General features: G+C 48.9%; 5 protein-coding genes across 14 annotated transcripts in view; 3 read left to right on the top strand and 2 right to left on the bottom strand.

The window, feature by feature from the left end:
• The window catches only part of LOC100122890 (zinc transporter ZIP13), a 28670-nt gene extending 28543 nt beyond the window's left edge, over positions 1 to 127 (bottom strand). The window contains exon 1 of the mRNA XM_031929289.2: positions 1 to 127. The gene's annotated coding sequence lies outside the window, so the exon portion shown is untranslated.
• LOC100122950 (serine protease HTRA2, mitochondrial) lies at positions 36 to 2600 on the top strand. 2 transcript variants are annotated; one of them, XM_001606508.6, is made up of 7 exons: positions 36 to 915; positions 1001 to 1124; positions 1233 to 1319; positions 1395 to 1589; positions 1678 to 1828; positions 1960 to 2137; positions 2215 to 2600. In XM_001606508.6, exons 1-7 carry the CDS (start codon positions 521 to 523, stop codon positions 2375 to 2377), a joined length of 1293 nt encoding a protein of 430 aa, XP_001606558.1. In that variant the 5' UTR covers positions 36 to 520; the 3' UTR covers positions 2378 to 2600. The 2 variants fall into 2 exon arrangements, with proteins under 2 accessions (XP_001606558.1, XP_008211554.1); XM_008213332.4 differs by having other exon boundaries at positions 1001 to 1130.
• Positions 2601 to 3876: 1276 nt separating this feature from the next.
• Positions 3877 to 10908, top strand: LOC103316959. Its single transcript, XM_008213341.2, has 2 exons — positions 3877 to 9539; positions 9620 to 10908. The coding sequence occupies exons 1-2, from the start codon at positions 9528 to 9530 to the stop codon at positions 10610 to 10612; spliced, it is 1005 nt and encodes a 334-aa protein (XP_008211563.1). The 5' UTR covers positions 3877 to 9527; the 3' UTR covers positions 10613 to 10908.
• Positions 10909 to 11080: 172 nt separating this feature from the next.
• LOC100122969 (cuticular protein RR-2 family member 42) lies at positions 11081 to 19500 on the top strand. Of its 2 annotated transcripts, XM_031929290.1 has the most exons (4): positions 11081 to 16373; positions 16975 to 17170; positions 18146 to 18810; positions 18908 to 19500. In XM_031929290.1, exons 1-3 carry the CDS (start codon positions 16365 to 16367, stop codon positions 18778 to 18780), a joined length of 840 nt encoding a protein of 279 aa, XP_031785150.1. In that variant the 5' UTR covers positions 11081 to 16364; the 3' UTR covers positions 18781 to 18810; positions 18908 to 19500. The 2 variants fall into 2 exon arrangements, with proteins under 2 accessions (XP_031785150.1, XP_001606579.2); XM_001606529.5 differs by having other exon boundaries at positions 11082 to 16373; positions 18146 to 19500.
• Positions 19501 to 24450: 4950 nt separating this feature from the next.
• LOC100122987 (putative octopamine receptor) overlaps positions 24451 to 26810 on the bottom strand; it is a 68419-nt gene continuing 66059 nt past the window's right edge. For 5 of the 8 annotated variants that reach the window (XM_031928498.2, XM_031928499.2, XM_031928502.2 and 2 more), the window contains 2 exons: positions 25823 to 26280; positions 24451 to 25003 (listed from right to left, as the gene is read on the bottom strand). In XM_031928498.2, coding sequence (XP_031784358.1) covers positions 26109 to 26280 — 172 coding nt within the window. In that variant the 3' untranslated portion in view covers positions 24451 to 25003; positions 25823 to 26108. Of the gene's footprint in view, positions 25004 to 25065; positions 25191 to 25822; positions 26281 to 26810 lie in introns of all 8 variants that reach the window. The other 3 variants (XM_032599921.1, XM_031928501.2, XM_032599920.1) reach the window with 2 other exon arrangements.

The raw sequence follows: 26810 nt of genomic DNA, 5'->3' as shown, positions 1-26810 counted from the left end.
AATACACTTTGATTTTTCATTGAGAAACCCTTTTTCCTTTTCCTGAATATACTATTTATTATTTCACTTGCGTTTCACTATTAAAGTTTAATTATACACGTTTATCACGATTTTACTTTACTTTAACTTTATAACTTTGTGATTATATTATTTTCTTACGTATTAGAAATAAATGAAGACTTGACAGTTGCGAATGGCCGTTGGTTTGTTTACGTTTGCCGCACCGGCACGCGGACATATTCTTTATATTAAAATTCGCGGAAATTCCTAGAGCGGGAAATTTAAAGTTGCACGTTATACTTCTCGAAAAATAGTCTTAATTATAATTTAATAACAAACAAATTATAAAGATCTCATTCTATGTTTAAATTTAGAAAATGATCAAAAAGATAAAAAGTTTTTTTATTTCAGTAAAGATATTGCACCAAATGACGAAGTCCAAGCCACGGTTACTTATTACGCAAGTCAACAGAATTCGAGAAAACTCACGAAAATTTGATAGCGCGTATAGCCTTTAAAAATGGCTGCCTCCTTGTTGCAAACGGCGCGAAACGTCGCGAGGAAAAAACAGTTACCTTTTGCACAATTAGCCGTGTTCGCGCATTCCGGACGTTTCAACACACTAGGACATTTTAGTGTACACGACCATAAAAATCGAAGTCAAGAAAAATCATTTCACAGATTCATAACCTATGCGACGCTCTTTACCTCCGGGCTCTGTTACGCTCTTTACAATTTGGAGGATGAAAGGAGAAATATTTTACACAGCCTCAAGAATGTTCTTTTCCCGACTGTCGCTGCAAAAAGTGCTCCAAGCGACGTTAATAACAACAGAAATAGGTACAATTTTATCGCCGACGTAGTGGAAGAAACTGCACCGTCGGTTGTGTACATTGAAATCAAAGATCAGAAAAGGTAAATTGATCAGGGAGGTTGACTTTAATGAAAGAGGAATGTTAACTCTATGCATATGGATTAAGTACTTTTTATGTAAAAACAGGTTGGACCTTTTCACAGGCAAGCCAGCCACTGCAAGCAATGGTTCGGGTTTCATCGTTAAAGAAGATGGATTAATCTTGACAAATGCTCACGTAGTGATTAACAAACCTAATTCCATTGTCAAGGTAAATGTAAGTTACCCAACCCATCCCATTATTCCTTTAATTCTCACTCCTCATTTTGTTTTACTTGAAGTTGCAAGTTTTGAAAGGTAATGAAATAAAACTTCTCAGGTGCGGCTTCAAGATGGTAGTACTTACACAGGTATAGTTGAAGACATTGATGTCCAAAGTGATCTTGCCACAGTTCGTATCAACAAGGTGATGATATACCTCAATTATACTTTATAAGCTTATTATTTGCAAGATCATAATTTATTTTTATTGTTTTCACAGACTAAGCTACCAGTGATGAAACTTGGTTCATCAGAAAAATTAAGACCAGGCGAATTTGTAGTTGCAATAGGTTCCCCACTGGCACTAAGCAACACGATAACAAGTGGAGTAGTCAGTAGTGTCAGCAGGCAGAGTGAGGAATTAGGTCTACACCATAAACATATGGAATACATACAGACAGATGCCGCAATTACTGTAAGAATTATATACTTGCTAATTATCTGAATTTTTCATTTCATACATTGAATTATTCAAATTTTTATATTTTGTCTTTTTATTGCAGTTTGGAAACTCTGGTGGACCACTGGTAAATCTGGATGGTGAAGCCATTGGTATCAATGCAATGAAAGTGACGGCTGGAATTTCTTTTGCAATTCCCATAGATTATGCCAAAGACTTCCTTAAAAAAGCAGAAGAGCGCAAGAAAAATAAAGGTTTGTTGAACACAAAGATTTTCGAAGTATTTACTACTGGCTGGTAAAACTGATATCTTCAATATCGATGTACTATAACGCACGAAAAATTGCGTTTATCGTCAAACTCACAAGTGTAATTAATTTTCAAGGAGCAACTATGACTGGTGGAATGAGAGAATACGGCAGAAGAAGATACTTGGGAATAACGATGTTAACTCTCACCCCAGACATCATAAGCGACATGCAGCAGCAGGGAGGATTTGTACCCTCGATCATCAGGCATGGAGTTTTGATTTGGAGGGTGATGTTTGGATCTCCTGCCTATGTGTGAGTATTCCAACTAACATCAATACAGCGATAAGTTTAGATTTATTTAAGAAATGTTATTTTATTAAACTTTGCAGTGGAGGCTTGAAACCGGGTGACGTTATAACGCACGTAAATGGCGAACCCATACAATCCTCCAACGACATTTACAAAGTTCTGGAGAAACCCGGCTCGATAACGGTTACGTTAATCAGAAGTGGAGTTGTCTTGCAGTTGGAAATTCAGCCTGAAGACACGTAGATTGTGCTACTGTTAACTGTTGAACTACGCGACGCAAGCTCGAACCGCAAGTATGAGCCGACTTTTAAATCGATTAATCAAATAAGCTAACTACTTTTTATAAATAGCTAGATTAATTGTGCAATAACACGAACTGATGAATACCGAGATGTGACTTTCGAAAAGCCGATATTTAACACACTGTGATAAACAAATAAACAGATTTTATCCTAGACAAAAACAAGCTGTAGAGAGTCTTAATAACGTCTCTTCAAAAGAGCGGCTTTTGATGAAAATTGCCAACAGCGAAGCAGGACGAACCTGCAGCAGCAGCTGACTCGTGCTAGAAATACAGCGAATTCCCGGGCACGTGTAACAAATAGCGCAATGCGCCCGCGGGTGTGGCCTACGCTGCCGCTCTCGCTCTGTGTCTATACAACCATTATGCTTATGATGTTTACGACACGGGGTCGGCGGCGGCGGCGGCAGCACATCGCGAGTATCTTCCTTCCTCTCTCTCTCTCTCTCTTCTGCTCGCATGCGTGGGTGTCTCTCGGTACATAGCAGAAGCAGCCGACCTCATCCTCGCGCGAATTTTTCTCGCGGATTTTACTGTCGCCGGACTCGAAGAATGCACAGACGCGCGCACACCTACGGGGCGGCTCTCTCTCTCGAACACATCAGGAATGAAACATTTTACGCGCTCAGCGCTGGTATGTGCGCTCGCGCGCTTGTTTGTGCGTTCGCTCGTTCCCGCGCGCAGCTTTTTCGCCTCCGCTGCCGCTTTGAAATTTATCTCGTCGTATAAACCGTTCCGCGCTTTATCGGGCCGTTATCTAACCGGGTTTAAGCGTTACGCGAGATCCCGAGAGCTGGATTCGGAGATTTGCGAGCGGCGGTCTTATTCGTTCGGGGAGCTTCTTCCTGTGTGTATTTCACGTTTATCGACGAATCTCGTATGGGGTTTTCTTTTTTCTTTTTATTTCGAGTTGAGAATGACTTTACTCGCGCGCAGTTTTAATTCGAACGGAGAGCAGCAGAGAACGAGTGTAAAAACTCGGGAAAAAGTTTGTTGACTCGGCCGCCTCTGTCGGAAACGAACTTTCGCCCGGCAGTCGGTCTGCGCCTCTGTAGAATTGCATCCGTTATGCCAGAGACGCAGCTAGAGATATTTTAAAGCGAAGCTCAAAGGGAAACTGAAAATTAACTTTTCAAGAAGCAAAGGCTGTTTGAAATTGCCTTTCGGTAATTAGCGTAACGTGTGTGCTTCTCCCCCGTAGGAATTATACGAAGTTCGCTCTTAATTTTGATACGACGCATCGGGTCGCGTAATTCGCGAAAAACGACGAGCAAATAAGCACGGCTCGCGCAAACAACAAAGATCCAGTCGCTGGAACGACGTCGTCTTTGGCAAACAGCTCCATTTCGAAATTGCTCGTGACGTTAGCTTGTACAGAGTAGCCCTAGAGCTTGCGCGCGAGTACAAACAAGAAGCCCGACTCAATTTCGCTAGTTTCCAGGGCCAGCCGCACGGTTGATACTTCGACGACGACGATGATAAGGATTCGGAGAGTAATTACGCATCGAATTCCGGAGCTACTCTTTCAACCCCACGGAATCCCAGCGACCACGACAACGAGATTAGCGACGAGTACTGCGCCGAGGATTTTAGAACACCGAAGGGATAAAACATCGGGGGCGTGTCTTGAGAGAGAGAAAGAGAGAGAACTGCATTGTTTGAAAACCGTTTTGATTTATGCTTCGCGAACCGTGACGGATGTGTGCGCGAAGAAGAATCTCGATGGGATTTTCGAATCGTGAGGTAAATTTCCGAGAGGCTTCTGTTGCCCTGGAATTTCGGCGTGTATCAATTCGCCCTTTTAATACCGAATGAAACTCGCTGCGAGAGGCCCACTAAACGCCCACGAGTTACGAGTTAAGGCAAATTTAACTTTGAAACATTAGTAGGAAACGCGTTTAAAATCTCCCTCCAGCAGTACTACCGACGAGAGTGTATAAATTTTCAAGCGCTATTTGACTTTTACTCGGTCCGCGCGCGTACGTTTCTTCTCAATTATTCGCGCGCGGAGAAACTGTATCGGCCGCACTGCATCATCCCTATCTTTTCGCGCCGCGTAGGTATACGGAGAAGAGGACGAGGCGCGAGAGATAAGCTTAATTCATCACCGCGCGCGCGCGCATAGTGTAAACAGCTTTTTCACCCGCGGAGAACATATTATCTAGTTATTTATACGTTACACAATGCGCGCGCGCGCGCGTGTTCGAATTTCAATCGCTCGTTTCTATTGAATATACATCTCGCGCGCACAGCGAGGTAGAGCGTGTGCAGGATCTCATATTAAATGGATGCGCCGCTGTATACTCTCGGACCGAAAGTTAATGCACCACTTGTTGAGGCATTGATAAATTGCTTGGTGGTCGATTGCTCGCAAGCGCGAACGTCGCTCTTTAGTTGCGAAGCTTTTATTGGACTTTGATGTCAGTTTATGATGTCAGAGCGTATGCGCGTGATGCCATTTGCGCCCTAGCTCTCTCGATTAATATCGAGGGCTTCGTTTTAAATAGCTTTAACCTCGGGATCTCTCTCTGGTGGTGGTTAGCCCGCGGCGCTAATAAATTTTCATTCGTTCGCGGCTACACGCAGGTGCGGGCCCGCATCGTCGTACATACATACATTTTCTGCGCCGCTAATTATTGCTGCATAATCGTGCAACCGGACGCGCGTCTATACACCCCCTCGTTTTTCTCGCACATACGCGTGTGGGTATACATAGCGCGGCGATGCACACATGGAAAACAGGAGCGGCGGACGAATTTTAATGCCTCTCTCTCTCTCTCTCTCTCTCGTTTGAATTTTCATTATACGCCCGGCGAATAGAACTTTCGACTGGGTTATACGGCGAACTTTAATTGAGTATTCGGCTGAATTTCATTTTCGTCACTCGAAATACGAGCGACTGTGTGTCTGTTTACTTTTAAAACGCGGAATTATGTAAAATGCAGCGCGCGCAAGGCTGCGCGTTTATGTCTCGCGCGGGAGTGTACAGGGCTCGAACTTTCCGGTTTTCGTTCCTTTTTTTTTTCTCGCGAGACACTTTATTGGCTCTAATTAGGGAAGCGAGTGGCGATAAACGTCTTATGATTTTCTATTTTTTCCAGCTTCGGCTTGAAAATCATCCCGAGATAAGACGCGACTATAACTTTTTAATGGGATTTACGAGCGCGAAAATTTTAAATTCAAAACCGCGGCGTCGGATGGAAAATGTCGCCTCGGAGAGCCGTAAATTATTCGTAATTATACGAGACTCTTATGTTTATCGACATCGATACTCACTCCCCGCGCGGCGGTTTTTTTCATGGAAACTCTCGCGTTCCCAGCGGGTGGCATATCAACATCGACGAGAGAAAAAAACTAATTGTTTCATCGCGCTCGAAGAAACAATCGATCGGGAAGGGAAAGTAATAGCGCAGTAGTCGTTAAAAGCCACTGCGCGCGGAAGAGGCTATAAAATTGTAAAGCTGCAAGCGCAAACTCGAGATTGCCTAATTTTATTTGCACTCTCCCTCTCTCGTCGCTATCCCAAAGACGAGCGCGCGACACTTTGGAAATTTGAATATGTGCTGCAGCCGCGCTCCTGAATATTCATCGTTACAGCGTCTCTCTCTCTCTCTCTCTCTCTCTGTCTGTCTTTGTTCCTGAAACCCCTGCGGGTATGTGCGCACGCGATGATGTTTACGCCGCGAACGAATGCGCGCGTTCTGATTATTGTTTATTCGCTGGATATTTCGGGAGTTTGCGGTCAGCCCTGATTACGATCTTTACACACTCGCAAATCATTATCAATCAGGTGTATTAATTTTAAATGCGATGCTTGTGATTCATTGCGCTCGGCGGTGAAATAAAAGTAACGACGCACCGCTGAAATTCCAGATGAAAAGATATACGGAGCTAAGTTGCGCGTGATTTATTCGCCGTCGATATCATTAAATCCAATCGCGCCGAGAAAAATTCGGCCGGCGTATATCAGCTTACCGGGCCGTTACTGTCGCATCGTAATTTCATTCGCGGCGCTCAAGGCCGCGGCGAGCTGTTCAGCACTTCTGGCGCTTTAGGGTAAAGTGTCGAATTACAGCGTTTCGCCGTTAAACGATCGCATTTCGAGCATCCCTTCGGTGTTTACAGCAAACACAAACGTTTACAACCTCGTCTCCGACGAGCATTTCCAAGCGCCTCGACGCACATGCCCGGCGGGCCCGGAATCGAGTAAACGAGTATAGGTAGCTCGCATAGGAGGTGGGAGGAGCCGCGTGTGACGTCGTGCGCGCACCTTCACCGCCAATTTCGCTGCACTTGGCTGCGGCTTTTCAAGGCCCGCTGAGAGAGAGAGAGAGAGAGAGAGAGAGAGAGAGAACCGGAGCTCTCGTAAAACAGAGCGTGTATACACACATCCTATAGAGCGGGGAGTGAGAGGGAGTGGGCCCCGCGCCAGCTGTATTTCATCCGATGCCGGGGGAGCATCGAACGACCTTGGTGACGTAAAAATGCCCCGGCTCGCTGCAGGATGTCGGGAAAACAAGCAATTAATGCGCCGGAGATCGTAACTGGCAGATTGTTTATTTATTTATTTTTTTTTTCGCTTCGTCTCTGTTTTCGTACGGCGGACGGTTAGAAAATATTTTACAATCGGAATTGAATACAGCGACTGTTATTACTGCGCGGCTATTTGTTATTCTTTCGCAAGGCCGTCGTCGCTGGCGTATAAAAATGAATATCAAAAGCCAGCAGAAGAATGGCATTTCATCTCGGAGATCGCGCATTATGCATGCGCCGTTATGAGGTAACAGTGTTTTACACTCACATTGTTCGGACAATTCGCTATATACGATATATCGTTTGGGAAATTGTGGAACTGCTCTAATTAGAACTATATGCACGATTGCCACGGAAACATAATATGCTTACATCATCATAGTGCGCACGCGCGCGAACGAGAGATGCTCGAGAGATTAGCCGCGACGGCTGCAGAGTTAAATAACTCGAGAATACAGCTTTGACACGCAACGCTATATACTGGCCATTTCGAGTATCGATCTGAATATTGAGATCTCTGCTTTCATTCCATATTCATGCTGTCGTGCGCATACACGGGGATTTCATATTCCTCTTCGACATAATGCGCTTTTCATGATCATTATCGAAGATTTGAATAGTTAACGAGCGCTCGGAAATCTCTCTGAATGTACTGCGCAACCATCGGTTATTGAGGAAATTTTTCCACCTATGAGCATTCCCTATTTGTTTATCGGATTAACGTATTTACTATGCGAAAACAAATCCGTATCAGGAAGAGTAGAGACAGATCGATCGGCGGATAAACCGATCCGATCCGATATAGTTTCCGTTTAAAATAAAGTCATATCCTACGCGGATGCCCCGGGGCTAAGAAGCGTTTTATTTTTTTTTCGTACGAAAGAGCAACGCCCGAATTCGCGCTTCCGCGTACGTATGCGCGATTCAAATTCACAACGGGCGAGAAATTAAGTAGATAGCGGTCGAGTTTGGTTAGACGGCTAAAATTTTATCACTCTCTTTCCCGCGCCCGAAAGAAGCCCCTTTGATGCCGCGCGTTGAAATTAAAAAAAAGCTCCCCCGAGGTTGGAACTTTCGGATTCTCGTTAACTGCCTCGCGTGCCGCGAATGCTTGATAATTCTTTTCGGGCCCTTTGCGACGCTAACTCCAATTTTTTTTTTTTTTTTTTTTTCAAAAGAGACCAAAGTTTTGCAGCGCGTTTAGTGGTCAACGAGGAAAACCGTCGCAGTGTCGTAGTTTATTTTGGCCGCGGCGATTGATAAAGATTAACAGGTTTTAGCGGATCGAGAGACGCTCGCGTGCGAGGTCGCTGCGCGAATTATACTGTAGCGGGAGCGAGTACTCGTTCTGTATTTAGCGCCAGCGCGCGATTATAAAGTTTCCGGGCGCCTTTCGAATATACGTTGCTTCGATGTAGAACAAAAGTAGCAGCAGCCATTGTGCGCTTGTTTTTTTCCGCTGCTTCGTCGTCGTGATTTTGATTTGTCGTCGCGAGGGAGACGCTCTTAGAAAGCGCGACGCTGTAGATTAGAATTGAATAATCGAACGAACGCGGCCGCGTTCGCGACAGCCGAAATTTTCAATGTCGCTCGCACACAATCAACTCGGCCTTTTTTAGACTTCGGGAGCGCGGTTTTCGAGGTGCTGTAAATTGAAGCGATCCCAAGGTCCGAAGACGTGTATCCGAACGGACAATTCTCTCGGTGTAATGGCTTATTGCATATCTGATCCCTCGATTGAGAAATACGTCAGTGGCGCCCAATGAGACGCCCGTGTAGTATTATTGCATTATAGCGGAGAAAAGCCAAAGTACAATATTTATCGTGCGATAAAGTATACCTTCCTCCTTGTGCAATTAAGAATAATCCTCACCTCGAAAACGTCTCAGTCTTATCTCTCCGAGCAAAGACACATCCGCCGCAGCGACGTATCAGTCTCTCTCGAGGAAACAATACACCGAAGTGACACTCGGTCGCGTTTACAAATCCCGCCCGGCATATCCATCTCGCCGCGCTGTACACATCATCTCATTATAATGCATAATATAACGCGCGCGCGGCAGCTAGAGAGACAGTTTCGCCTCTCGTAACGCCGGCTTACCTATACGCGCGCCGGTATTACCTTGCGCAACTACTCCCGAGGATATCCAAATCCCTGCGGCCGATTGACGTTGACGCGAGACCCTTTTTCCATAAGCCCGAGGAAAAGAAACGTGCGTAGAGACGCAATCGTACATAGGCGCAGTTTCGTCATCCGCTGCTGTTGGAAAACCGTAAAAGAAGACAAATATATGAGCCTAGGGAGGATACTCGCACAAAGCGAGCGAGAGAGAGAGACGCAAAAAAGCTCTCGCACTCGAGGCGATCGGGATATTAAGGCAGGGCGGAGAGCGAGAGAAAGAGGCGAGAGAGTGAGCGGAATTCGGTTGTCCTTCGCCGGATGAACCTGCCGCGCGGCTGGTAGCGCGCTCGGTTCCTGGTCGCGCGGCCGAGCTATAAAAGTCAAAAGCCGCCCGTTGGAGCTCACACTTCGAGCACGCAGCTTCAAGCAGCAGCACCATGATCTCCCTCGTGAGTATCGGTCCGCTGCAGCCCCGACTCCTTTGTCTCCACTATCTCTCTCTCTCTCTGTAACCGCTCGTTTCTTGCAGGCACTCGTCCCTCTGCTGGTCGCCTCGGCGCTGGCCGGCGACATCGTCGCCCACTCGTACGAGCCGCTGCCCCAGTACAGCCAGGAGTCGAACTCGGCGACCGGCGAGTACGGCTACAGCTACTCCGGCGGCCCGTCCTCCAAGACTGAGTTCCGCGCCCTCGACGGCACGACCACCGGCGCCTACAGCTACGTCGACGCCCACGGCATCCTCCAGACCGTCAACTACATCGCCGACGAGTTCGGATTCCGCGCAGCCGGCACCAACATCCCCGTCGACGGAGCCGTGCCTCTCGACGCTCCCGACGTAGCCGCCGTCAAGGCCGCCCACCTGGCCGAGCACTCGCGCGCCACCCTCGCCGCCCTCAGCCACCAGAGGAAGAAGCGCGGCATCGCCTACGCCGCCCCGGCCATCCTCCCGGTGGCCCACGCCGCCCTGCCCATCGCCACCAGCAGCCAGTCCCGCTTCCAGGTGCACAGCGGCGCCAAGATCATCTCCCAGCAGCTGCTCGCCGCCCCGGCCGGTCTGCTCTACCGCAAGAAGCGCGGAATCGCCGCCTACGCCGCCCCGCTGCCCGCCAGCTCCGCCAAGATCTACGAGGAATTCGCCAGCCGCCCGAGCTTCTTCGCCTACGCCGCAGCCCCGGCCCCGATCGTCAAGACCGTGACCCAGCACCTGCCCCTGGCCACCAGCAGCCAGTCGCGCTTCCAGGTGCACAACGGAGCCAAGATCATCGAGGAGATTTCGACCCCGATCGCCGCCCCCGTCTTCGAGTCGCTTCCTCTGGCCACCTCGAACCAGGCCCGCTTCCAGATCCACAACGGCGCCAAGATCATCCAGGAGTTCCACCAGCCCCTCTACGCCGCCGCGGCCGCCCCGGCCGCCATCCACACCGAAGCCATCCTGCCCAGCGAGTTCGCCCCGGCTGGACCCGCGCCCGCTCCGATCGCCCCCGCCAACGAGAACGACGCCATCTCCGTGGAGAGCGCCTAAGCTCGCCCCATAATCGTTGTTGTCACCGCTAACAGTCCCAGTCGCGAGGACTCTCGAAGAGGAGTTGCCTTCGCGACAACTCCGACTTTTCGCGCGCGCGCAACTGAGCCTCCGTCGGCGCCGAGCTGCCGCAGAGGCTCCCAGCGTGTGTGTGCAGTGTGTGTTCATTGTCCAGTCGTTACACGCACTGTCGTCGTCGTTTCTTCATTGTACAACTCTTTTTCTTTTTTCTACAAATATGTACGCGCACGATGGCCGCGTTGTGATATAAATAAAAAAAAAATCACATATTTAAAGCGCCTTCAGTATTCTCTCGTTCTCCCCTCACTCACTCGAAGTGCAGTTTCAAATGACAATTTGTCGGTGATTGAATTTCAAATGCAACTGAAAATTATACCGGGCGGAAATTGCACGCAGCGCCGTAAAGTTATATCTCTTTCCCGTTACTTCGCCATAGCTGTCACAGCGAGCGAGACGTCGGATCTTCGCGGTTGCGTATCAGCATATTTTCGAAATGGAGTCATCAGCCACCGCTGATTAAAATTGAGTTTAGCTCACTCGCTTCTTCTTCTTCTTCTTCTTCTTCTGCTTCCTCTCGCTCGGGAATCCAATCGCGTCCGCATAGTAAATTTCCACGTTACGAGGCCTCGCGCGGGAGCTTCTGCTGGTAATTTCGTTACGGCATATTGGCTTTGTTATGATTACGCGCGAGAACTTGTTCGTTTTACGAGCCGGCGCGTGACTCCCGGCCGCGGCTTCCCAGAAAAACCCATGCAAATTCCGCGGCGATCCATTCTTCAAGGCAGTCCCGCGCCGAGATAATCTCTGCAGCCGGCCCCGTGCGCTGGAGGAAAGGGAAAAAGAGAAGCCGTAATCGTGACCTGACCTCGTCGTCGGTAGCGCGATATGAACACCTCGATAGCGCATCAGCGGCGGCCCTAATGATCGGCAATGAGCTCTCACCCTCGCCGCCGCTGCGGAGGACGAGGAGTGTGAAAAAAAGGTCGAGGGAACAGCTTCTTAATACGCGAGCGTTGATTTTTCTCGAGAGCAAGAGAGAAGCATTAAAAAGTTCTCTCTCTCTCTCTCTCTCTCTCGAGGAGCGCACAGCATCAACCTGCTGCGAGCGTGACTCCCATAACTCAGAGTACCCATACCTGCGCCGCAAAGTCTCTCTCGAAACGCACTCCACTGCGTCAGACGTCACTCGAATCGATTATTCTCGTCCGACGTCATTCGCCCACTGTATGACACGTGTGTGTACTAGCCGCGCTCCGAGTCGTCGAGTATTAATCGTTTCTCTGGCAACTGCCGTAATTACGTTAGAATCTTGACAACGAGGCGATCAGCGCGACTGTCGAACGTTTCCGCACACGTGAATCGTCGAGCTGCTCCGTACAGCCTACTGCGTCGGACTACAGAAGGAGAGCGCAAAAAAGCTCGCCCGATAAATCCGAGTCCAGTAGGTATCACGAAATCCGTGAAATTCATGAGATCCTCGCGTCTGTCACGGTAAATCAGTCGCGCAGAAATGTGTAGCGGCGGCCGGCGAATTTATTACCGCGTCCCCTATCAGAGTATACTCTCTTGGCGTATACATATAAAGAGAGGATAAGAGCAGAGCGCATATACAGAGCTGCGCGATTAGATTTACAGAAGGAGGTGGTAGTATCGCTGCGAAGCCGAGGCATAAAGCACTCGCTCGCTACGCGAGGAAAGCAAGGATCTTTTGTTCTTCCGCGATCCTGTTTTCGCCGCAGAGCCGAGTTGCGAGCTCGGATGCTTCTTCTTCTTCTTCTTCTTCTTCCTTCGCCGTTCCTCATTCGCTGCCCCGGCGCTGCTGAAAAGACGCGGAGATCTCTCGTGTATACGCGCGCGTGGGCGGCTATAACGTATGGCTGCTGCCGTGCGCGTACGGGAATCTAATGCTGGGGTTGAAACCGACGGGATGGAAAGATTGGATGTGCATCTCGTTCCCCGGCTCGCGTTAACGCGGCGCCGAGCTTCTCCCTCCCGCACTCTTTCTGTTTATCCGGCTAATCGAGAGCGAAGAAATCTCGTCGTAATTGACCGAGCGAGTTCTTATTTTAACCGCGAGCAAAATGAGAGGAATCGCGTAATAAAAAGGAAGGCCATGCAGGGACAAACTTCCCTCGGAATATCGGTCGTATTAACGGTTATATACAGCATTACGCGCGCATTTTCCGAAATAAAAGACGCGCCCACGCGAGCATCCGACGAGCTCGGGCGGAAAATCAGAAAGCACTCGACTAATTTCCATTCGCGCTGTAGCAAAAAGTCCGAGAGAGAGAGAGAAAAGAACGCGCGGCGGCGATAAAATATGACGAGTGCGCGCGCGCGAGGGTGAAACGTAAGTAAGAGCCTCGTAAAAGCCAGGGCCTCTTATGCGAGCGTCTCCGCATACCTCCTGTACGCGCGCGGCTACTTCTATATCTCTCTTCTGCCGTGCTTACTCTCCGCGCCGCGAGAGAGTGAGAAAAGGGGGGCAGAACGTTGCTCCCTCTCGCTATAATTCCTGCCGATAATGCAACCGGGCCTTTTTTTATCCCTATCTGCGCGCCGCCTCGTTCTCTTATCGCTGCGCTCCCCGACTGCACCGCACGCGCACAATGGGCTTTATTAAAGCGATCGATGCTGCCGCTGTCGCTGCACACGCGAGGTTTCCTCTCCTTCCTTTTTTTTTCCAATTTATATCAACAGGTTGCCTCTACGCGCCCGGAAGAGATTCCTCGCTCTCTAGATTTATGTATGCGAGCAAAAAAAGCGCGCGTAAACGTCGCGTAATTAAAACTGCGGCCGATACCTACGTCGACATCTTTATCCCAGGCTTTCCGCAATTACATAGCTGACTTACAGCCCAAAGAAGAGCCAGCCGGTCGGAAAAACAAAGGGGAAACGTCGGCGTTGGATAAGCAAACAGCGATGATGTCGAGCTGCAAAAATTGAAATGGTCAGCACACCCGTTACGCGCATTTGAATTCCGCACTTTATGTGCAGTTTATAAACCTACGCCCTATTCTCGTTGTCATCTAGCCGATCGACTTCTCGAGAGATATAGGGAGAGGGAGAGCTTTCTTGAATTACAAAGTAAAGAGCGAGCGCCTGCTGAGTGGCTCGCGATCTATTTACTCCTACAGTAGCGCAGTCGATGCGTGCGCGAGTTAGGTATTCGTCAAAGTCGGCCTGGAATTTCAACGAGGATCGAGCTCAGCTCCGCGTTAAATTTCAAGCGTATCGATTATAATTTTAAGATGCCGAGCGCGTGGATCGATCACCCAAAGCGCTTGACAAGACAGACGAAGCCGAAAATGACGCCAAGTGCGAAAGTCGGCAAGTCGCTTGAGATAAGATTTTTTTTTGTTTTTTTTTTTTTTTCAAAAGTAGATTTCACATTATCGAGCGCGCGAAAGGAGCATCGGCCATAAATTCCATTTCGCGCTTGCGCGTGTACCTCCGAGCATTAAGCGCAAAGAGAGAGAGAGAGAGGAATCGAAGTGGATTATATAAATCGACGTTATTAGCGCTGTACTACGCGTATAAAGTGCTTGAAAAAGGAAGAGACACTCTAGCGCCGAGTGAAAACACGTTCGAATTTATCCACAGCCGCGCCCTTTTCCGGAGTCGTTTTTCATTCGCGAAGAATTTTTTTCTTCGCACACATCCACTCGCGAATACACGCGCGCGATGCTCTCAGCGTCAGATCCAAAAGCAACAGAATGGAGTAAGCTGCGCGCATAAATTATGAAAAAAGACACTTTCGTTCCAAGGCCTCGTCGACACCTATAGACTGACGCGGAGAAAATAAAATTACCCCCACGTACAGAGCGCAGCTGCGTAGCAGTCGTCGTCGTCGGACGAGAAAATTGATAAGAGCTGTGTATAGAGTAGAAAAAAAAGCAATTAAAGTAAACACGCTTAATACGCGGGCAATTTGTCTTATTTTCTCGTCTCTCTCTCTCTCTCTCTCTCTCTCTCTCCTTTTCGTGCCAATGTCGCGCGTCCAACGCGTATATGCACACCCACGCGCGCATTGTTCGACGGAATCTCGCGGCGATTTGCCGAGGATCGGAATGAAACTGACTGATGTGTATCCTATATACTCCTTTTTTTCTCTCGCTGCAGTTTATGCGTTTAATGGGCTTCATTATCTCGCGCTCGCGATTTATATAACCGACTATACTGCCGTTTAATTTACTTATACAATAGATCAGCCGATTTACGCAATCGATATACAACTATGTGAGAGAATTGCGAGAAATTAGCCCTTTGAAACGGGATTTCGAAGCGTAACAGAATAAGAAAACGAGCGGCGGCTCGATTACGGAAAAACCAGACACTTTTACCCGCCGCGTCACTCGCACTCTCGTCCCGTTCTTTTGCGGCCTGCGCCTGACGCTTTATCTACCTCTTCCTTCAGAGCAATAATGTAACACAAGCGATATCGAGACCGATTGAATTCTATCCAATTAATCAGTCGGCTATCGCTATTAGACGGAGTTGGCGAACTCTTTGGTGCGTGGGCGGGCAATTAAAAATTTGCGCGAAGCGCGTCCGATAATCAAACGTTGCGTTCCCTTGTTTATCGTGTACTTTCACATCACACGGTATTGCAGCGCTCTAAAATTTGCCGTACGTAACGCGTGGGGGGCGTAGAGCAATTTCGTATTTTAGCTCCATACGCGGCAAGTTCTGAAACGCGCGCGAGTTTTAATTCGATTGAAAAACCCGGCGTGCACAATCAACGTCTCAATTTGCACGAGAGACATAAAAGCTGGAGAATTACGGTACACTGAAGCGCGCAATTGATAAGAGCATCCCTTACGTTTATCCGCGGCGAATCTACGAAACTCGAGAGATAGAGCTAGAGAGCGACCGCATACACACCGTTATGTCGAACGAGAGGGCTCTGCGATACTCGGATTCTGGAATTTCGGCTGGAGTTCGCAACGCGAGACTATATATATATATATATATATATGCGCTCGCGTAACCGTATATCAGCAAGCGCGAGGTAATATTAGCTAAATTTTAATTCCGGCTCTATAGACTCGGTTAATCGAGTGGGTAAGCAGAATTAACACGCGTGGATTAACGCGGCGCAAAGCTCTCGGGGTGAGAGAAAAATCGATGAGCTTGCGACGCGCAGGCGGGCTTCGTATATAATAAATATAGTTACGATAAGCGCTATCATCGCTGCGGCAAAACTATAATCCACGCGCTGCAGCGACGAGTCTTTTATAATGGGCATATTTTCGAGGATTAACGACCTAACGGGTGATAGGCTGCATTATCGGAAAGAAAGAGCTGGAAAACAGGACGAGCGTTGTAACGTGTCCTCTATCGCGAGCGCGTATCAACAGGCAGGTATATATAATAACACGAAAAACAATGCTCGGACGCATACGCACCGCGGCCAATAAAGCGTGATTTATCTGCGTGGAAATCGAGCGCGCGGTGATTTGTGGCCGAGTGTTGCACCGCCGTGGGACTCATCTCTCTCTCTCCCTCTCTCTCCTACCTCTTGGGCCGCGTGCATACGCGCGCGTAAAGGGCCCGTACGGGAGGAGAGAGGGAGCATCTGCCGCTATATAAGTGCGCCCGGCGCCGACCTAACGCTTCTCTATACTGCAAGCGGTCAACTCCGCAGTCGTCGGATAGTTTTCTCTTCGCGAGCTAGTGTAGGCGGAAAAGAGAGATAGCTGCTATTTTCCTCCTGTAATCCCGGAAAAACATGGTCAACGTGAGTTTTCATTCTCTTTAATTTTTGCTTCGGTTTATCATAGAGATAGAGATAGAGAGAGAGATAGAGAGAGGGTAGTTAAGGACGCGCGCGATCTTGGAAAACAGAGCGGGAGATACCTTGCGCTGTCTCCGATGAAAAATAACCGTACAAATATACGTATATCACCTACGCGATGCCTCGTTGACCGATTTCGCAATACGCGCGCGAAGCTTCCGAAAGTTCGATCAGCGCGATCGTGGCGTAAAAACGAATAATCTCGCCGAGCGATGCTTCCCTCGTAATGGGATATCTCGGCAAGCGAAGTATGTGCTTGACGTACAATTTTCCGCGGTTGGAGATGACGCGCGGGTTTATTACTCGCTCCTACGTCGTATTTCTCGAGAAGTTTTCGGCTCCGCAGCCTAGTTTCTTCAATAATAATCGTAAACAATCCTCTCTTACTCTCTCTCTCTCTCTCTCTCTCTCTCTCTCTCTCTCACTCGGCGATAAGTACACAAGTACACACGAGCGAGCAATTTTCATAATTGGCCGCGAGTTGGCCCATAAATCGCGGGCGGTCGTAAAGCAAATCTCAGTGGAACATCGATAATCCTTCCAGCAATCGACAAAGAGGTTCCTGCTGCTGCTGCTGCTGGCAGAGGCGGTCCTCTGCGCACCGCAGGACAGCTGGGGCAAGTCCAAGGCGACGACGCAGTACCACACGCAGAACGCCGTGAGCGGCGCCTATCAGTACGGCTATACCGGGCCCCACCACGCCAAGTCCGAGTCCAGCTTCAACGGCGTCACTCGAGGCGGTGAGTGCGTGCGCAGCGATCGTAATATAACGCGTGTCGTGTATTACGTCTCGCCCACTCGCCTGCGGGGGTGTCTCTACACGAGCCGATGTGAATTATTCAGCTTGTCTACTTGGCGGATTTTTATTTTATTATTAAAATCCACGGTGTATATGCGCAGCCGTTCGCTGGAATATTCTCCGCAGCGGATATTACGGACGGGCCACGTGTGTGCGCAGAGTAACTATACGCGCAATTATTATGCAAAGCGACGAGGGCGCTATTTTTATCGGCCGATTCCGACCAAGTCTGCGGATAACTCGATTCCCGCCAAGACGCGCGCGACGGAGCGATTCAATTAGGCCAATCAAGTGTACTCGCTAATTGTACATCCCTGCTCCCCGCCCCCCCCCCCCCCCCACACACACACTCGCGCGAGGATTACAAGGAGTAGCGCGTGCTATAGCTGTGGGAAATTAGTTGGGCAATGCTACAATGTAGTCAATTAACGCGCATACGAATGCCCGGCTGGATATGAGAAAGCCGCCGTAATTGGTGCGATGCGGTGAGCTGCTGCCAGTGCTGCAGCGCACGACGACGATGATTATGATCGCCGCGCGCGCGCGCGCGAGAGAGAGAGAGAGAGAGAAGCGACGTGTCATCGATCGACGCCTCGTCCTACTCCTACTTTGCTCGTCGATCCGAGGCTGTTTATATCCGCTCCTCTCAGCTCTTTTATTCCGAGTTCGCGTAATGGCGATGCGAGCTTTAATCGCTCCTTCGTTACCCCTTTACCTGGAGATTACCGCCAGTTTTTCCGGGAAGGGGCGGCTATTACTTCCACTACACGTTGCTGTGCACGCGTAAATCCATTCCGCGTAATTCAATTAAAACGCAGCGTTTCCAATAAAAAAATACTGAATGTTCAGCGAAAAATATAATCTAGGTACAGAATTTAATTGAATATAACTGATTCGGATAAAAATGTATTTGTAGGCTACTCCTACATCGACGCCAACGGCCTCATGCAGACGGTCTCTTACACCGCCGACGCGGAGAACGGCTTCCGAGTGCACGCGAGCAACCTGCCCAACCCCAACGCCCTGAACCCGGTCCAGGACACGCCTGAGGTCGCCCTGGCCAAGAAGCGGCACCTCGAGCAGCTGCGCAGGGCCGAGTCCTACTCGTGGCAGCAGCAGCCGCAGGAGAACTACGACTACCAGCCGAGGTCCCAGCAGCGACAGCGCAGCCCCTACCTCCTGTCCCCGGAGGAGGCCCGCAGCATCCCGGCGCCTCGTCCCAGCAACGCCATCGTCCTCGACTCCGCCAAGGACGACGAGCGGGACGGCAGTTTCCTGCGCAGACCCGTCAAGTACACGGTGGTCCCGCAGCTCTACGCCATGCCGCTGCCGCTGATCCACAGCTCGATGCGGCACACCCAGGATTCGCTGGGCCGGTACGAGTACAGCTACACCGGAGACACCAGCGCCAAGACCGAGTCCCGGTCCTTGGACGGAACGACCCGGGGCGCCTATAGCTACATCGACGCGAACGGGCTGCTGCAGCAGGTGCACTACGTCGCCGACAAGGACGGCTTCCGCGTGCTGGCTACCAACCTGCCCGAGGCCTGAGTCGGCAGGTCTGCGTGCGAGCGAGTTTGCGTATGTACGAGTCGCGGTGGATGCGCGGATCAATGGGGATCGATGGTTTTTCCGAATTGAATTATTGCGGGGCTTATTTATTCACTTTTTTTTTCAGGTGTTGGTTTTCCTGGGCAAGCGCACGGATTGCGATCCTTTTATAAATCAAAGTCTTTATTCGGTCTTATAAAAAGGATCGTAACGACGTACGTTACCGTAGCGCGCATCCATAGCGACGATGTTGGGAAGTTTGATTGTATTTTAGTAATATAAGAGTTGGAGTCGATTATCATTCGATCGATCAACACTAGAATCTAGCACGTTATAGTCGTATATGTACACTTTGCCATTCGATCGACTGCGTGGACGGAAAATAATTGGAACCGAGTGTCTACCCTATGTCGAAAATGTCACGCGAGTTAACGATTCACTGCGCGTCACACAGCAAACAGACACTACACACGCCTGCGACGATCAAACAATCAAAATGCAATGTAATAATTTCTCCTCGAGAACCTGTTTACCTCCGTTTATTGCGACATTATATATGTACCTTGTACAAGCCGATATATCCCGACGAGCAAATTGACGTTATATACCCATAGAGCAAGAGGACTGATCGACAAACGCGAGGAACGACAATATAATAAAAGATCTTTTGTAAAAGACCAAAAGCAAAAAAAAGAAAAAAACAGAAATTCAACTATCGTATAGAGTCTGAACATTTATTTTCCACAAACCTGTTAATCTTATCGACATCGTAGCTGGCACTTGACTTTATTTTCGTGTCCCAAATTCGTGGCGAAGCATCGTTATTCATTCCTCGATGTCGTATATTTCCCGGGTACTGCGATGGGAAGATAAATCTCGGATTGATAAGGTATTCGCTTCTGCGAGTTAACAAGAAAAATGCCATATAAATAAAGCTACGGCCCGCGTTTGATTTTTACTTCCGAATACGACGCCCACTACAGATCGGTGTGCAGTAGGAGCGATCGATTTTGCACGTGTAACGTTTTGCCGCGCGGAAATTCGAGGTGACGGCGATATTGAATTACAACAGCATCGCAGCGATGGCTAATTTCGGATAACTCGCTAAATTTTAATATTAATTTTCCGGTACTCGAGTCCAATATATTAAACTGCGACGGATGGAGATTGCTCTCTCGAAAAATTGAGGCCATATACTGCGCCCCAACGAGTTTCAGCGATATTTAATTAAAGTGGCTCGATGAAATACTTTGCGAGATAAAATTCCACGAAAGCTCGCCCCCCGTAATACAGTCGTTCTGAAAGTCGAAAAAGCGAAAGAGAATACATAAAAAAAAAAAAAAAAAAAAAAAGAATCGGATGTTTAGCCAAGCGAGAGACGACACAGAGGGACTCGCTCGGTCGGTCAGTGGAAGAGAGACAAAGCCGTGCGAAATGAGAAAGGGCGATCGAGCTGGAGAGAAATCCGTGTGAGCGATATCGAGCGCGTGAACGGAATTCCCGAGTTAGAGTCACTCGTAGCTATACACGTATAGTCGAGCGAGCAAAAGGAAGAGGCGAGACGCGCGTCCCACCAGGAGGCAATGATTTCACGTGGCGGGAGTTTTAAAAAATTCAGGCAGTCCCCGGTGCGTCGTCCCATCAAGCGCGCGGGAAGCAAAGTCGCGTAATACACTCGATATCCTCCAAGGGACTGCTCTGCTCTCTGCGGCTCGAGACAGGGGAAATGAATTAAAAAGAGCCCGGAGACAGATAGAGAAAGAGTGCGAGGGAAAATGACACGGCTGCGTAAGTAAACGCGGCAGCGGGAAGATTGAATTATGAACAGGTTTTACAAATTTAAATTTTCGTATCCACTATGCACGACGCGCTTGTGTTCGGGGTATAGCGGAATCAGCATGAAATTCTCATTGGAATAAGCTCGGATTATCTCTTCCTTTCTCTCTCTCTCTCTCTCTCCCGCTGCGCTCGCGGAGGAAAAGATTGCGGATATCGATTGCCGATTCGCGCGCCCGAGTCCCTTGTTCTTATCGAACGTCCTAATCGCGCGAAGGTAGCCAGAAGTTATGCGCCGAGATACTAGTCCGCGTTTATATACAAGATTGAATCGCATTGATTTCTGGAAAGCAGTAGTAACGTCCGGGATCGGCCAGACGAGGCGGGCGTACGACGACGAAAATCCGAGAAGCTTTCGCAACGCGTCCGAAACGGAGAAAGGGAAAGCCGAAAAAAGCGGCGAGGAGAGCAAATTCCGTAACAAGGAAAAGCTCTCGAAAAAAGCGCGCGTGGCCCCCCATATATATCTGTGTATGAAATATTCAAAATCCTCGAAAATTACCGGTCGAAATACATAGCATTCCGCGAGCGCGTGAAAATGCAGATTAGTCTAGCTCTCTCTCTCTTTCTATCTCCGGGGCGGAGCTGAAAATGGGACGCGCACGTGAGCTGCTTTCACCGGGACGTCCGGCTACATTTCCTGAAGGAAACTAGCGTGCTTCTTTCAATTGCAAATCGCCGAGCGCGCGCGCGCGTGTGTGTCCGACGACGCAATATTGCGTGTGTTCCGTCGCGCCCCCGCGGGAAACAATGGCTTTTCTTCCCTTTTTTCCCCTCCGCGTACGCGATGCATTTGCATTCGCTGATTTTCAAAAGCTTCCCCTCTCCCTCCCTCTGTAGGTCAAGGCTGTATATAGTCCCCTGTCGCAGCGAGCTTTTCACGGCGCGAACTTTGCTGACAAAAAAATGATTGATCCAACGTAAGAGTCGTATGCGGGAGATAAAAGTTTTTTCCAGAAATTATTTCAATGATCCACTTAACCGCGGACGCACACGCGCACGAAGTACGGGGGAGCTGCGGCGTGTGTTTATATTGCGCCGAAGTCGTTCGAAGTGGGCATAAAACTAGAGCGTTTCGGCGTCGCGTTCCCTTTTAATTGATAAGCCGTGAATTATTCATGGGATGAGTTTTATGGCGAAGGCTAATAAAGCGGAGGGACTCTCTCGGCCTCTATCTTCCTCTCGCCCTGAAAACTGCCTCGCTGTGTATACGTATACAGTGCACACACGCTGTGGGCGTCGACTGTTGCGCGCCGAGGGAGATACGACGGGAACGAGCTGAATAATAACTGTATTTATCCCGTGTCGCTGGAAATTTGAAATCACTGCGCGCGGCCGGCGCATAATTGTTTGCATAAGCATTTTTCACGCTTTATTTCGAAAGAGAGAGAGAGAGAGAGAGAGAGATCCTCGCGACTGAAATATTCAATGACGCGTCTAAGAGATGCACGCGGGAGAGAAATCGATGGGCGAACATCAGCGCGATATAAGTGTAATTATAACTCTAACGTTCTTCCGCTTTATTCCAGTCCGCTTCCGTAACTCAATCAACGATTCGTTTGTGCATAGCCGATCGCTGTGTCCGCGAACGTTCGAGAACTCGAGAGACAAATCAAGCGACACAGCCGTGACTGGCTGGGGACACTTGGCCCAGATCAAAGCCGAGCAAAACTAAAGATCCGGCTGCAGGCCCGCGAGCTTTGCGGACTCCCTCTGCGAAGGATGCCGCGCGCAATTCACCGGCTCCTGAAGGGCTTATCGGCAGAAGAGCTGGAGAACTCGCTCAATTGGAGCACGACCGCCGTCGTTCGGCTATATAGGGCGGAGTATAGAATCCTATCGAGCAGCGGGAAAATAATTTCGAGCTTTTCATTGCGCGGTCTGCGGCTTCCGTTTAGCAGGGCGTATATTTGCGAACGCGTCGCGGCGATAAACAATGGAAATTTATGCGACTGCAATAAGGCAAGTTCTTTAGCTCATTAAAGTTCAAGAGTTAAATTCACTTAACAGCGCGCTCGCTCGCTCGCGAAAAGTTCCGCGTTTACTAATTAATCTTTGCACGTATTTGGGCCAGAACTTTAGGATGTATAGGAATGCGGAGCGGGCTTGTACTTGTACGCAGCGAGAGCTCGGTGCTCGAAGTACTTCGAGGAGCCGATGTCGCGTGTTCGAGCGCAATGAAAATAAGGCAGACCGGCGCGAGTATATTTTTAATGAAAGGACTATCCGCGCCATCTCTCTTCCGAGGGCTATATCCGGAAATTCTGGGTTTTTTCGAAAAACTTTATCGCGATCGAGCTAGTCGAGAAGTGAAAATCGAGAGTGGGGCGTGTAAGTTGTAACTTTTAATCGCTCTTTCAAATTCGAATCTCGAGCAGAAGTAACGTTTCTCGACAAAAGCGAGGAACAATAACACGGCACACTCGCGACTATAGTTTTCGTAAACTTCAACGGGCTGACAAAATGACTTTGATTTAAACGGGGCTACATTGTGATGATATTTAGGAGGACTGTTAAGTTCTATTAGGCGAACTTGCGCCAAAGTTCCCCTGATAGGGCTTTCACGAAGTTACACGAATTCGAGTAATGGAATTATACCTATGGCTCCGATACTCGTCGCTTGACGTTCAAGCGAATTTAGAGAATTAGAATAATTTTAAAAGTTCACGCGAGACACCGTTCACGTATTATATCCACTATAAATTTCGAGCCAAGAGCCACGATCGGTTGCAGCGAGCGAGGGAGACTTGTTGACCTATTTTAATAAGGTCCTTAATTGTAATCAAAACTTGAGGACGTTGCGCTGTACACCTCGCTATATATACGTATACGTGTCACATATCCGCTTGCTTTAGCCAAGGCTAGCTGCTTGGATAAACAGTGTTGATTTACAGCAGTTCGCTACTGCAGCGAATGAATAAAGCGCCAACGTTCACTCAAACAGACAAAAAGGGCGGACTGCGAACGTGTAAACAGAAGCGCTGCGCGAAACTATAATACCTTGTGCCAATACGTCGAGTTTCCGAGAAAAGCCATGTCATCCCGCGGATTACGCGCCTCGAAGCTGTTGATCTTCCGTCTGACAGCATTGTCGACGCTAATTCTCAGATCATCCGACGAGTTTCCCCTCCCCTATCGGAATCCTCGTGCGTCGCAACATACACATCGACGCGAGTACACAGAAACTGCAGCGGCGACGAATCCACAGAGAGACGACGTCGTCGCCGCACTTACAACTCGACGAGCGCGAGCCGCTATCGCTTTGGCTAATTAGCCGATGTACGCGGTCGCCAACTTTTCCAAATACCTCAACGGGTACAGTGCACACAGGCACGCGCGCGCGTAGAGTATAGGTGCGTTCTCTTGGGAAAAGCTTTGTCACTTGCGCACCCGCGTATCGATCGCAGAGAGACTTGCCGGCGGGCGCCCGAAGGCTCTCGGCGTCATTAGCAGGACCCGCAGGCTGTCAGCGAAGTATACGAGCTTCCGCTGCGCGAGGACGAAGTTCAAACGGAAGTTTGGTCGGGTAGCAGCCGCAAGAACAACGATTGGGAGTGTCGAGAATTTCAAGTCCTCTGTAGGCTTTTTTTAAGGGGCTCGCTCCTGATTGTGGTGGCTTCGAGTTATCGCTCAAACTGCTCGTGTTTGGCTTTTCTGTTACGAGGCGAAAATAGACGTAGTCTCCGCCTCCGCCTGAATTGAAGTTTCTGTTGATCTGCGGGATTGAGCTTTCATTACGGAGATAAAGCAAACATTTGAATAATAGGAAAACCAAAAAAGAATAAATGGTGGATCGTTGCCGGCAGGGTTGAGAATAAACGGACTCGGCTGACGTAAATTCTCACAACTTTCTTTGTATTTATACGATTAAAATTACATTATTTTGTTGTCTTCTTTAAAGTTCGGTAACATTCTTCGGAAACTCAGTATAGTTTATACAGGATCGCGCTCTCCGATCGCTTTTAAAAAAGGGCAGGGCTGCGCCCAGTAAGCGGACAAGTTAGCAAAATGACCATTGTAAACGCAAAGACCCTATATTGTATACAATATATCGGAACGTGTAGCATCGATCAACCGCACAGCAGCTATATATGTGTATATGTTTTTTTCTGTTCTTTGCGTCTTTCCGCGCTCACCGGCAAAGTTAAACATTATGAAAAAATCAGACAAAACCCGTCGACAGTAACATTATTCATAATATTTATGTATACTTTTCCGACATATTTATACGGTTTGTGCTTTGGCTATGCGCGCTTGTATACACTGTAACACTTGTAACACTTCTTTTTTCAAATTTACGTGTATTTTTACTCTTCCTCGTAATTCTTCTTCGCTCGAAACTTTGTGTGTGAGCACGGCTCTGGGCGACTGCCTGGAATTCTTGCACCTGAAACAGTAGAGAATTATTATATGGGTCCCACCTACGCGGGTTTAATTATTATGCGTTACTTCGCGTAGTTCGAGAAGCCGCGCAAATGCTATTAAACTTGGCGTGTATCCGAATGACGTTTCCGGTGCTAGGAGAACTTTCAACTCGTTGCGCTTTTTACCACCACCGCGTACTACGTCTCTGGCTGGAAGCGAAATAGAAATAGTCACAATCATCTGAATAATTCAAGCGTAATAAGCTTCGAGCTATTTTTAAACAGGGCACAAAAAAGCCTGCGATTGAAGCCCTAAAATATTAGTCGTCGTATCGACCCCTCCGTACTACGCGGGCGAAATCGATGCGGGGATAAATATTTGAGAGCGTAAATCTTACGTCAACCTCGTACACAGCTTAAATACCAAATCGAGGCTTTTCGCGTGCCCACATCAGAGGGCATATATATAACGCATTTATCGACTTATTAACAGAATTCTCCTCTCGAGCCTCTTTTGCCTCATTGCCCTCTCGTTGGTGGTACTTTCAGCATGAAGCAGTACAAACAATGGGCATGCAGAGGGAGAGCGAGGGACAGATCGTGAGAGAGTCGGCTGTCTGTGAGGCTCTCGGCCCGTTAATTTTCAAAGCGTCTTCCGAAACTCGCTGCTCCGAGTTCACTGGCTTAAGCCGCCCGCATGACTTCACTAACGAGTATACAGTCAATGAGAGCAGTCGCGCGTCTCCTCGCGCACCGTCTAACGCATTATCAATTCGCCCTACAAGCCTCGCGCCAAACACTATATCGCATGCGCCGTATTTCGCTGAAAATTCGCGACGAACCTCGTACGCTGGTGAAGCATTCAGACAGCCTAATCCCAGCTCCGGTGCAGCTGTCCTAGCCTCGAGGATCGCCTACTCGCGCCGGCGCCATCGCCGACGGCCTCGTCGTCCGCGACGAGGGCGACTCGCTCGAGATGGTCGTCCGATTGCTGCTTGGCGTGATCATCGTCGGCTCGATCCTCGTTCTCGGCCCGGCGCATCTCGACGGCCCCGAAGGATACCCTGCGCCTGACTTCGCCGCCGGCGTCGCTGCCCGCCTGGTCCACCACAGGCGCCGCCAGGAGGCTCAGGGTGAGGCACTGCGCGCCGAGCCCGAGGTGCTACAGTCATCTGGAGTCGCTCTGCGATTGGACGTTGGCGTCAGATCCGTGATCGGGGTCGGAGTCCTCGATCGAAAGGCCCTGCGACGGGCCGCATCTCGCGCGGCCGGGGCTCCGCTCGTTCCTGAAAAACGAAATCTACAAAGTCCCGCCGTTCAATCATTCATTGTCGTATTGTTTGTATAGCTTAAGTTTTTTTGCAGCTTTGTAAACAAAGCTTCGCGAGCTTTAGTTTATTCAGCTCCAACGGATCAGACAGCCATCGAATATAGTACAGGGAGAACAACGATGATGCGATGCGATGCCAAAGGTACTGCACACAGACTATGGATGTACTCATGTGTCAACTTTCTCTCGAATTGGATTGCAGGCTGCCTCCTCTCGAGAGACAGTTTTACTTTTTTCGTTCGTTCGTTCACGTGCTGGACTTGCGGAGACTTTTGTCGGGATTTTCCCGGCAAATAAATGGTTATGGCCCTCTCTCTCTCTCTCTCTCGCTCTCTGCCGTTGATTGCTTTTAATTAGAACTTTTATTTTTGCAGCGTTTTCAGAAACGGAAAGCGCCGATATGAGAGCAACAAGAAACAATTTTTGCTCCTTTAAAACAGTCGCTTATCGTTGGCCGACAGCAGCGTTTGCAGAAACGATAAAAAGAAGAAGTTTATTTA

The sequence above is a fragment of the Nasonia vitripennis genome, chromosome 4 (genome assembly GCF_009193385.2).
Source record: "Nasonia vitripennis strain AsymCx chromosome 4, Nvit_psr_1.1, whole genome shotgun sequence".
NCBI lineage: Eukaryota > Metazoa > Arthropoda > Insecta > Hymenoptera > Pteromalidae > Nasonia > Nasonia vitripennis.
The sequence above is the reverse complement of the archived record's forward strand: the minus strand, read 5'-3'. Positions and strand labels throughout refer to the sequence as shown.

Excerpts from the sequence above, each read along its gene's own strand:
- LOC100122950 (XM_008213332.4), top strand. The coding sequence starts at position 521 with ATGGCTGCCTCCTTGTTGCAAACGGCGCGAAACGTCGCGAGGAAAAAA. Across the intron at positions 1,131-1,232 it reads ATTCCATTGTCAAGGTAAAT|GTGCGGCTTCAAGATGGTAG; the intron begins GTAAGTTACCCA and ends AAAACTTCTCAG. Across the intron at positions 1,320-1,394 it reads CCACAGTTCGTATCAACAAG|ACTAAGCTACCAGTGATGAA; the intron begins GTGATGATATAC and ends TTGTTTTCACAG.
- LOC100122969 (XM_031929290.1), top strand. Across the intron at positions 17,171-18,145 it reads CAACGGCGTCACTCGAGGCG|GCTACTCCTACATCGACGCC; the intron begins GTGAGTGCGTGC and ends ATGTATTTGTAG.